General features: G+C 38.8%; 1 protein-coding gene across 1 annotated transcript; it reads left to right on the top strand.

Annotated features, from left to right (window-relative positions):
* Window positions 1-323: 323 nt before the first annotated feature.
* dhodh (dihydroorotate dehydrogenase) lies at window positions 324-11894 on the top strand. The gene is made up of 9 exons (XM_061710135.1): window positions 324-414; window positions 3215-3427; window positions 3511-3710; window positions 5911-5993; window positions 6548-6735; window positions 8390-8503; window positions 10139-10292; window positions 10410-10569; window positions 11421-11894. The coding sequence occupies exons 1-9, from the start codon at window positions 397-399 to the stop codon at window positions 11488-11490; spliced, it is 1200 nt and encodes a 399-aa protein (XP_061566119.1). The 5' UTR covers window positions 324-396; the 3' UTR covers window positions 11491-11894.
* The last annotated feature ends 339 nt before the right edge of the window (window positions 11895-12233 follow it).

The following is a 12233-nucleotide window of genomic DNA, read 5'->3' as shown; positions in this document are numbered from 1 at the left end:
ATTACACATATCACACCAAAAAGTTTGAACAATGGGGCACAGCCAGAATAAGTGAGTCATTGTTTCAGAATTTGCAGAACAAAAAGTACAGTTTGAATTGATATTTCTTTTGAATCTTTTTACAATGTGATCATTTGTAGGATAGAATTTATGAATTAACTTAAATTAAATGTCTTTAACTTTGCTCATCAAATAGTCTTCTTAATGAATACTGTCATTAATATGGTCAAAGATTCTCTATACATATTCTATATATTTATTGAACGTCTCTGATATGCTCATCACCCGGATCCAAACTCTCGTTCAAATATCGCGAGAAGACATGGAGGAAGCTGAGCGCGCGTGTGTTTGTGTAACGAAGGAAATGTCCTTTAATGCAAAGACTAAACTGCATCAATGGCGGGACGCTTGAAGGTAATTTCTAGCAATTTAATGAGGTTTTTAGTTCTCAAATTTAGATATCTTGAAACGGCATGTGTGTTTCTGTTCGTTTGCTCGAGTTACACTGTCTGAAAGTCACTTTAAACTACAAACAGAAGCTCATCTGTGCAGCTCTCTGTTACATATTTACCCTACAGGCGAACCTTTCCTTTCCCTTTCTCTGTAGGAAAGTTTTATTTAGTGCAGAGGTGCGCTTTATTTTCCCTTCAAACACAATAAATCCTCATATTAATTGCCAGTAAGCTGCTATACTGTTTCACCACTAACAAGGGACATGGTTTACTGTTTCATTACTTATTGAATAAAAACTAATCCAAAGTACAGATGCAACTTGTGGGGAAAAGTGTAAATACACGTTTATTGCTTCTGTATGAGTCACAGGCTATGTAGCTGCAAGGATGTAGGTTAAAAACATACCAAAATAGTCTTCAGCATCTCTGTAAAAGCAGAGGTGGCTGATCCGAAACCCAATGCCATGGAGGAAAGACATCACCGATTATCTTAGAGAAGGACTTGTTGCTTGCCATCAACATAGGATGGTTTGTAATGCCATTTCCACACCATTTGGAGTCTCTCATTCTACAATGAGAAAGATTATTGACTAGTGAAAAACAGGAATGGGAATTACGACTATTTTGGTAGTCGATCTGTTGATTATTTTCATGACTATTGACTAGACAGTTATTTCTATCATACCTGCCTTGTTATAGGGCTGCCAAGAAAATACAGCTGTTTATCAGCTAATGGCCCTTTTGCACTAGTCTCGCTTTACCTCGGTTCTACCCGCCACGGCCCCGTTTTGCCCTTTTGCACTAGGGCTGAGACGGGTAGAGCCGCTCCAAGCCGATACATTTTTCTGTAACCATTCTGGCCAGGTTCTATCCGGGCTGAGCCGGGACTATTTCTGATGTCACCACCCTCCGCGCCACTGATTGGTTGGGGGGGGGAGCCGTCAAACGTTTGAATCAGGAAGCGGGAGTCAGCGCGAGGCGACTCGCAGCGATTTTATTATACAGCACAAACGTCTGTTTGGTGATCCAACTCTGAGGTGCAGATGTTCATAAACCTGGTGGCTGACGAGAGAATTAAAAAAGGGATGTAGACGGGCTGTTTTTTTCTCAGGGTGGAGCTGCGTCGAGCCGCGTCGAGCCGCGCCGGGCTGAAGCGAGACTAGTGGAAAAGTGGCATAACACAGGCAACTCACCACTAGCATATTGGAGGATACGGGCAGCAGATTGGCTGATGAAGCCGAGTACTGAAAGCCCTCAGTGGCATCACTATTGTCACACAAACTGCTGCAAAGCAAGAACTTGCTCATGCTCTTCATTCCCCTGATTCTTTCCTTTGTCTCTGTTCATATTTTTGACATACTGCACCCAGTGCTTCCTGCACTGCATTACAAAAACAAATAGCCAGTAAAGACCTGTTTGCCCAATACATTCATGTGATTTTACACACTGAAAATTTTGCACCGACCAATTTTCATAATCGGTACGTCGACTAACTGTTGCAACACTCGTGGAAAATATTCAAGATATTTGTCATTTTTCCTTTGAGTTAATGTCAAAGTGGAAATGATGAAAACCCACCAACTACGTGTGTGACTATACAGACCTCAGTTAGCATGTTTAATACTAAAGTTCTTGACAGTACAATTACAAGAAAGCTGACTAAATATGGCTTGCGATGATGGAGAACAAGTGCTTTTGGTTTGTAGTAAGCCACAGGATCTCAGCCTCTTTTTGTCATATTGTACGTTGACCACAAACTCTTCTGTATGTAAGAATGTATTTAAGAGCTAAATCTCAGAAAAAATTAAACAAGGGTCATGTTACAGGGGCTGTTTTCTGAGGTAAACCAGCAAATCTACGACAGAATGACTGATTAGAAAATAATCAATCTGTTGTAATGAGCCAGACAAAGTCCATACCTCAACCTGATTGCGATGACAGCATCTTAGGAGAGCTGTGCGCAAACACATAAATCAAAAATATTCTACAGCAGTGTGAGATGCTTATAATGTCCCATAGAAAGCAATTACTGAAATCACTTTTTAGTTGCCACAAAATTATGTGATTTTACAAGTTAATGGGGTGTACTTAGCTTTTTCACACACACTGTCTTCTGCATTGTGGTTTAGTTTCTGTATAAGTTCCTCTATAAGTAATAATATGGTAACATGTGGTTGACTTACTTAATTTTAGAACATAATGCGTCCCAAATGATCTTTTCTTATCTTGAGTGACTTAAACTCTGATCTTTCCTGTAAGAGTAGGTGAAAACTAACTAAAACTAAGAAAGTGTAAACATTGATTCCAAGTGAACGATAACAGTGTGTAATGGATGAGGCAATAAGTTGTTTACAAATTTGCTTGATGGGCATGGTCTGACATATCAGCTGATAATGTTTCTGTATTGTGCTCTCCACTTATTTCTACAACCTTAAAAGTAATTTAAAAAAGAAGTCAGTTACCCCAGTGTTGAAGTCATTCATTGAAATCAAAAGATAGTGATTTACATTAACATTTGGCAGATGTTCTGACTTTTCATTAGTTAAACAACACAAAAGGAAGCAATGCCCAGTTTCCATTTCATCATGTCATGTACAGTAATGGTGTTTAAATAACAAAAACACTGTATGCAGGTTCAGTATATCATGGGAAGTGGGTCATGGAAAACACACATGTTCTTTGTATTTTTAATTTGAGCATATTTGTTACTGTGACAAATATCTGACTCCTTTTAAAATCATCTTCCATGTTCTTGTCAACAGAAACAGCTAAAAGAGGCTGTGAAGGTCATCAGCTCAGGTAGCCTTTTGTTTGCTTCCTACCTCACTGCGGTTGGAGATGAGCGTTTCTATGCCAACCAGCTGATGCCTCTGCTGCAGAGGATTGTGGGTCCAGAAACTGCACATGTGTTGGCAGTGAAGATGATAGGAATGGGCCTGGTTCCTCTGAACCGCTACCAGGACCCTGCTTCATTGGTAAACATGTCAACGGCACTCTCTTACGTGGACTGAGCACTTTGTAGTGACACCATGTTTTGTTTTCCAATATATTTCTGCAGGAAATGAACATACTTGGATTAAAGTTCAAAAACCCTGTTGGGATTGCAGCAGGTTTCGACAAGCACGGGGAGGCTGTAGATGGCCTGTACAAGGTGGGCTTTGGCTTTGTTGAGGTGGGAACGATCACTCCAAAACCTCAGGATGGGAACCCGAAACCACGTGTGTTTCGACTCACTGTAGATAATGCAGTGATAAACAGGTTAGTTGAACAGGAGGTCGATGGGTTGAGTCAGGTTAAAAATGTTTCACAAAGGAACTTTAATTGGAAAGAAATTTAGCATTTTTAATATTGTCCTTGTTAATTCCTGGTGGACCCTTTTTTTTCTGAGAGTCATCCAGTAGACACAAACATCCAGTTCCCCACTGCCCCCAGAAACAATACAGTCTTGTTTTCAGGTTACACCATAGTATGTATTTGAATGGAGCCAACATTTCTGAAACATGATATATATACACATACATACATACATACATACAGGACTGTCTCAGAAAATTAGAATATTGTGATAAAGTTCTTTATTTTCTGTAATGCAATTTAAAAAAAAAAAAAAAAAAATGTTCTGGATTCATTACAAATCAACTGACATATTGCAAGCCTTTTATTATTTTAATATTGCTGATTATGGCTTACAGCTTAAGAAAACTCAAATATCCTATCTCAAAACATTAGAATATTTCCTCAGACCAAGTAAAAAAAAAAAGATTTATAACAGCAAAACAAAATCCAACATTTGAAAATGTCCATTTATGCACTCAGTACTTGGTTGGGAATCCTTTTGCACGGATTACTGCATCAATGCGGCGTGGCATGGAGGCAATCAGCCTGTGGCATTGCTGAGGTGTTATGGATGTGTAGGATGCTTCAATAGCATTTAGCCTTTAGCTCATTTGCATTGTTGGGTCTGGTGTCTTCAGCTTCTTCTTCACAATACCCCACAAATTCTCTATGGGGTTCAGGTCAGGGGAATTGGCAGGCCAATCGAGGACAGTAATGCCATGGTCAGTACATCATTTACTGGTGGTTTTGGCACTGTGGGCAGGTGCCAGATTATGCTGGAAAATGAAATCATCATCTCCATAGAGCTTTTCAGCAGACGGAAGCATGTAGTGCTCTAAAATCTCTTGGTACACAGCTGCATTTACTCTGGACTTGATGAAACACAGTGGACCAACACCAGCAGCTGACATGGCTCCCCAAACCATCGCTGACTGGGGGAACTTCACACTGGATTTCAAGCAACTTGGATTTTGCTCCTCTCCAGCCTTTCTCCAGACTCTGGCGCCTTGACTTCCAAATGAAATACAAAACTTGCTTTCGTCTGAAAAGAGGACTTTGGACCACTCTGCAACTGTCCATTGCTTCTTTTCCATAGCCCAAGTCAGACGCTTCTTCCTTTGTCTTGAGTTCAGAAGTGGCTTGACCATGGGAATACGGCTATTGTAGCCCATTTCCCGGACACGTCTGTGAACAGTGGCTTTTGATCCTTGGACTCCATCTTCAGTCCACTGTCTTTGAAGCTCCCCACAATTCTGGAAGCGACTCTTCTTCACAATGCTGTTAAGGCTGCGGTCATCTCTCTGCAGCGTTTCCTGCAACATTTCCCCCTTCCAACAGACTTTTTGTGGATGTGTTTTGAAACTGCACTCTGTGAACAGCTTGCTCTTTGAGAAATGTCTTTTTGTGTCTTCCCCTCCTGATGGAGGGTGTCAGTGATAGTCCTCTGGACCGCAGTCAAATCAGCAGTCTTCCCCATACTTGTGATTTAGTTTACTGAACCAAGCTGAGTGTTTTTCAAGGCTCAGGAAACCCTTGCAGGTGTTTCGAGTTAATTAGACGATTCAAGTGATTAGTTGAATACCCTACTAGTATACTTTTTCATGATATTCTAATATTTTGAGATAGGATATTTGAGTTTTCTTAAGCTGTAAGCCATAATCAGCAATATTAAAATAATAAAAGGTTTGCAATATTTCAGTTGATTTGTAATGAATCCAGAATGTATGACATTTTTGTTTGAAAATAAAGAACTTTATCACAATATTCTAATTTTCTGAGACAGTCCTGTATACATGCATATACATATGTAGATATTAGGACCCAGTGATGTGGGCTAATTGATTGTCACCCTCTGGTCCAAATATGGTCATTTCTGGCTCCAAAAATGTCAATATTTAAAACATAAGAGAAAGTCAAAGCTTCGAAACTGCTATTAACAGACTAGTTTGATATGTCATAGTGTTTGATATGTCCATACTGTTGTATGCTGTTTATCTGCCAATCACATGAGGTACATTGGGTTAATTCTTAGACGTCATAAAATAATGAATAGTGTATTTTTCTGTTCTGATTATTAGGTAGATATTTTAACATTCTGAACACTGTGTGTTTGTGTGTCAAGATACGGATTCAATAGCTGTGGTTTGGCAGAAGTGCAGGCCAGGCTGAAGGCCAGAGAAGAAACGCAGCTCCAGCACAGTAAAAGTTAGTTGCCCGTCTTTATGTTCTGAAAACTATAGTGTTAACTGAATCAGCTGGAAAAACAAAACACTAAAATGCTGAAGATCTGTTCTTCCATCTAGATCGGCTGTCAAACATGCATTTGTATGAAACTTATTTGCATTAAAAAAATATTTTCTTGGAGTTATATGTAAATAGATTACAAACTAAAGTTAAATTTTGAGGTATTTCCAAATAACTGCAACAAGTCGTGATTTATTGCTATGTAAAGAAGTTAATTGCTTAAACATATGAGTTAAGATGTCAGAGACATCTGGCATAAATTTGCCTTTATTCTCCATGTATTCTTTGTTCTTGGTTATATTTTTTGTGATGAAGGAAGTCAAGCATTGAATTTATGATCAGATTAATATTCTTCTCTATTCTCCTCTGTTTTGCTGTTTTAAATAATCCTGACCTCTCCTTGTCTTATGTTTTATTCCATCAGCACCCTCTGCCCCAGCTGAGTCATGTGTCTGATGATGCAACCTATGTTTGTGTTTACCTGAAACTTTCCATTCGTGTGTGTGTGTTTATAGCTGGCCTTCCCCTGGGCATCAATCTGGGGAAGAACAAGCTTTCCCAGGACGCAGGGGCAGATTACTTGGAGGGTGTGAGGGCACTGGGCCCACTGGCTGACTACCTTGTTGTCAACGTCAGCAGTCCAAATACTCCAGGTCTCCGAGACCTGCAGGGCAAGGCAGAGCTCCACCGGCTCTTGTACTCGGTAAGATGTGGAGATGTTCAGTTGGCACAAATTTGAATGCAATGTAAATTTTCATCAAACCTTCTTTGTCAGCCGATGCCCCTCAGGTGTAATTGGACTGGCATTTAGCAATAAGTAAAGGGTATTTTTAACTAAAAACATTGTTTTGGAGACTTTGAAAACTAAAATATGCAAACTTTCACAACCAGAAGGTCTGGATGGAGGCGGGGGTGCAATCTTCTTTCTTCTTTTGTTGGTGTTTTATCTAAGAATATGTAAAATCAGACAGGATGGTTGACACTGATATAATCTCATGCTATTTAATCTGTGAAACCCTGCCTGTGCATTTGATTGGTTCAGTGTTTGCACTGGAGGTTGCTAAGTTGAATTATTCTAGTTTAACTTTTCACAGCAAAGTATAGGACGTGTCAGTTGAAGTTAATGAGAGATGTGATTTGAAAATAAAACACAAAAAATTGAATTCATCCTTTTTGTTGAGTGGAGCGTCCGCAGCGTAGCTGTGAGCTTCGTGTATGAACTAACATTTGGAATATTTGTAAAGCATAAGTGCAAAAGTACAGTCAAAAGAATCAAGCATTACTGTCACTCAGTAAGGTAATTCTGTTATTTGACACACACACACACACACACACACACACACACACACACACACACACACACACACACACACACAGAATGCAGATACATCTTGTGCATCAGACCCTGATAGGGGCAAGATTACATTTGTACCCTTCAAAAACAAATATATAAGGCAGATGTTATCTGAGCAGGAGCAGGTGAGTAGTGGAAATACTTCAGGTGTCTCCTTGAAACTTATGTACCAGCGTTGATGGTGGAGAAGGTTTGCATACAGGTCTCATTGTTACTGCTTTGTGTTTACCAACAAAGAAAGGAAGCATGTGTCCTTGGATTCAATGTTGATCTACTTATCACATTGCAGTGAGGACATTTTCACTAATGTGAGAGGATTAGATTTGTCATCATAGGTGTTACACCATATTTTCTGACCTTTCAAAGCCACTGAGGCCTGCAGCAGTGCTGAACTTTTAGTTTAGTTCATATTAAATATATAATAAATCTGTGTGTTATCACTTAGTACTTAGTAACAATGTAAAATTGATGCCTTCTGTACTGTTCTTACTTAATCTTGAGCAGCTGCAGCACAGCCGCCCCCCTCCTCCTCCCCCGTGAAAAGCAAATACTCTTTCCTTGCAGCTACAGAAAAATCAAGGCCAGGGTTAATGAATGCCACTGAGGGATGACAGCATATGTGATAAAAGCCCTTCGGCTCCTTCTCACAAGAGACCTTTTCTGTGGTTTAGCTATTGATTCAACTCAAAGAAGATAATTTTTCTAATGCATTCATAAATCAAGCCAGTTTTAAGATTCAGAAGAATATTGGAAATTGATGATGCTTTCAGACTCCATCAATTATATATTTTTTTATTCATATTTTTTTGAATCAGGTAAGGTGATCAGCTGCTGTTCAAATTACTTTGTGTTTTTGTTCCTCGATCAGTCCATCAATTCAAAGGTTTATGTTTTAATCCTTCACATTCACACATTTTACATCTTTCTGAAGATTCCATGTACAGCCTTTCAGAAAGCTGAAATTTCTCTGCTTCTTCATCTGATGTTCATATATTTTGTTCAGGTGATGAAGGAACGGGACGCTCTGCAGCAAGAACACAAACCTCCGGTCCTGGTTAAGATTGCTCCAGATCTCACCGCCCAGGACAAACAAGACATCGCTGATGTCGTCACTGAGGTTTGGAATTTACTCTTCATATTTTTCATTTTATTTGGGCAGATTTTATATAACATACAAAAAAAAATACCATTCAGATTCTGCTGCTTTTATAGACTCTTCATTTTAAGATCATATTTTTTCCCTCAAAGTTAGGGGGGAAAAATCCAAAAATGTACTGGAAGATCATATTCTCTCTGGATGCGATGATGCCAATAGTCTCATATCTGGATATGAATCGGGAGTTAGGCAGGTGACCAATAAACTAGTGGTTGGTCATGAGATTTAGGATTCATTTGTTGCAGATGCAAATCCGTCATTGTCATCATCACACAAGCTTTTTCGCCTTTCGCGCAGCATCAATTATGATTGAGCTTATACCAACGAGAGTAGGCTGTGAGTGGCTCAAATAATACTAATAAATAACATGAAGTAAACAAAGTTAACGAATTAAACGAAAATAGGCTTAATATCTTACCAAGGCAAGTCCGTTTCGTTCAACTGTCCGACGTGCTTTCTCTTCAAATGCTCGTGCATTACCGACGTGCTCCCAAACTTTTGAAGTGTTATTACGCGCAGCTGCTGTACAGGACGCCATCATTTTGTTTTACCCGCCACTGCTCGGCAGAGACGCTGTTGTGCACGCACGACTCTCGGCAGAGATTGTATTGAAGTGAGATGCCTCACTCCATTGGAAAAACACGTCTGGCGACAATGGAATTCATTGTCGACAATTTTGATTATCGATCTTTGTCGACGTCGACAAATCGTTGCAGCCCTACAGTGGACTGGCTTCAAGATAAGCGCTATTGTAGACACAGTTTGAATTTTTACCCACCAGAGCACTTAAACAGATAATTTAAATAGAAATGTATGAATGTAAACTGAAGCTCCCTGTTTAGCCTGGTGTTTTTTTTGCACAGATGGGAAGAAAACTGAATTGAATCGCCATTAAGCTTAGTCTTTACTGGGGCTGAAAACGTCTGTCAGCACAGCACTAATTTAAAGGAAAAATGGGTTCCGCATCACTTGTATGACTCGATAATAAAAAAAATTGGTTATCTTTCTAAACATGAGTACAAGTCTTTCTAAACATGAGTACAAAGTCCCCTGAAATACCAAAGTCTATTAAAATATTTCAGCAGTATACTCCTGGTAACATAAAAAAAGTGCAAGTGAAATAAAATGAAACATCTTTGAATGAAAACTTTAAAAACAAAAACAAACCCCAGAGTGTACCACTCTCCTCACCAATGTATTTAGGTTTTCCACACATCACTGTATTTCCTGTATTTTAAAAGATAAATATTGTGTAATATGTGTTGTTCACTTAAAGTGTATTTACCCTCATCTTACCAGGGGAACAGTTTATTTTTAAGCATTTCTGCTCTGGCAACCATGTCAACTCTGCAGTATGTTCTTGTGCACATTGGGCAATTGTGAAATACACCTTAATGGAAGAGACATTTAAGAAAGCAAATGTTTTGCTGCCACTTGATCTCCTTGTTTTCACAGTGCATCTCACATTAGAGGACAGGAAAAATCAGAAGACCCTTTCTTGTAGTCACACACATACAGCACCACAGCTGCTGGAGATACAGCAACACGTGCCACTTACATCCTGTCCTCGCCTGTCTGTATGTTCTGTGTTTGCAGCTGGGAGTGGATGGGTTAATGGTGTCAAACACAACCGTGTCCAGGCCAGAAAGCCTTCTGGATCAACACAAGTCTGAGGCTGGTGGGCTGAGTGGCCAGCCTCTCAAGGACCTCTCCACTAACACGGTCAGAGAAATGTACAAACTCACCAAAGGTACACATTGTTTTTATTCCACATAATTCTGTCTTTTTCTGTTCTTTTAAAAGTTGAGGCAATGCATTTGAGAGAAACATGTGTGTACAAATGTGTACGATTTTTTTTTTGTCGTAGGGACAGTACCAATTGTTGGAATTGGGGGTGTGGCCAGCGGGCAGGATGCAATGGATAAGATCCGTGCTGGCGCTTCACTGGTCCAGCTTTATACCGCCTTGACCTATCAGGGCCCACCTGTGGTGGCAAAGATTAAACGGGAATTGGACCAACTTCTAAAGTGAGTACAAATCTCCTCTACCTTGAAGTACAAAGTGTGTGTGTGTGTGTGTGTGTGTGTCACAGACACATATTGTTGTTCTGCATTAGTTGTATCTTATGATTTAACAGCTCCCACCACACTGCGGTTTAAGAAAATAAATTTTCTGCAGGCTGAGAGAGCAGAAATTTAGCAGCAATTTAAAGAAAATAAATTGAAAGAAAACAAACAGTGTTTCCAAGGAAACTAAAACATTTTTTATCACATTTTTGGACAAGCATGTTGACTGCTTTTTACACTGTTTTGCTATTAATCTGTTTTCTTTATTTGCAACACAGTCTTCTATTTTCTTTTGTTTTCAAACATCTTTTTGTGTTGAGTTTTGTGTGCTACTGTGATATTAATGATTTTGACCATTCTTATTGGAAATAACATTGCATTTCTTGATTAAATTGCTCATGGTCATTGCTAAGAGTGAGAAATACCAGCCATACAGTTTAAACAACAGAAAAAACACAACAAAACATAAAATAACTTTATCTTTGAAGTGAGGAAATGAAGGTGAATGGGACAATTTTTTTCTAATTATTTTATATTGACTCTTTTTTTTTAGTACAAACTGATTATTAAGGAGATATTGTCTCCACTTTTGGTTGTTTAATAGTTAAGATAATCTTTTAAATTCAATATATTTACTACTGGTATATCAGGGACTACTGATATATTTCCTCGTGCAGAAAATAATGTCAGAGCAACTCCATGATGTAGAGGCAGTTGTGCAGAAAAAAACTATTTACAGATCATTCAAGACTGTGCTTTATAAAAGACATTACAGATGTGTTAATAATTTGCTTTCGTATGTGTTTGCACAGAGATCAAGGTTTCAGCTGTGTGTCGGAGGCTGTTGGTGCCGATCACAGGGAAGGACATGGAAAATGTTAATGTGAACACTGATGGCTGGTGATACCTGTGACGGCCAATTCCTTCAACAAATCCAGCGTGATAATGAGCTTGTCCTGAACTGTATTTAATTCAGAGTTTTTATGATCATCAATCTGTCCATCTGGATTTCCTTGTCAGTAAACAACAGCAATGCTTTTACAGAAAATGTAATGAAAAATGACCACAACTGTATGTAATCCAGAGTATTAAGAAGCTGAAGTCTCCCTCGTGACTGCAGCTGTTCATGTTTTGTTACAGTGTAACAGCAGGTAGTGTATCTCAAGTGCAAACTGACGCCAAAGTGCTGAACCTTTTTGTTTCGTTTTTGTGCAAAGGAAATAATCTGTCATAATTATGTGTGTTTTGGCTGATAAAACTTGACAGAATTGACTAAAACAGTTGAAACATGAATTCAAATCCTGATGTTTTATTTCTTTCAAAAAAAATCTGTTATTTGTGAACAATTGAAGTGAAACACTCCTTAGATATTTAAGGTAAATGTCTATGAAGTGCTGTGACTCTTACTCTGCTGTGGACAACATTTTTCTTCATACGGCCATATTTTCTATTCTTGAAATAGTCACACGAATGAGTAAATGAAAATGAGGTCAGTTTACCAACAGATTCTGTCATCCATATTTTCAAAATTCACCCAGATGAAAGCTTGATTTCACAATTTTCAACATTAGTTAATTACTACTGCAAATTGGTGGATGCAGGACTGTTCTGTAAAACTATGCATT

Source organism: Cololabis saira, chromosome 2, assembly GCF_033807715.1.
Source record: "Cololabis saira isolate AMF1-May2022 chromosome 2, fColSai1.1, whole genome shotgun sequence".
In the NCBI taxonomy this organism is placed as follows: domain Eukaryota; kingdom Metazoa; phylum Chordata; class Actinopteri; order Beloniformes; family Belonidae; genus Cololabis; species Cololabis saira.
Note: the sequence above shows the minus strand (reverse complement) of the source record. Positions and strands in the feature narration are given on the sequence as shown.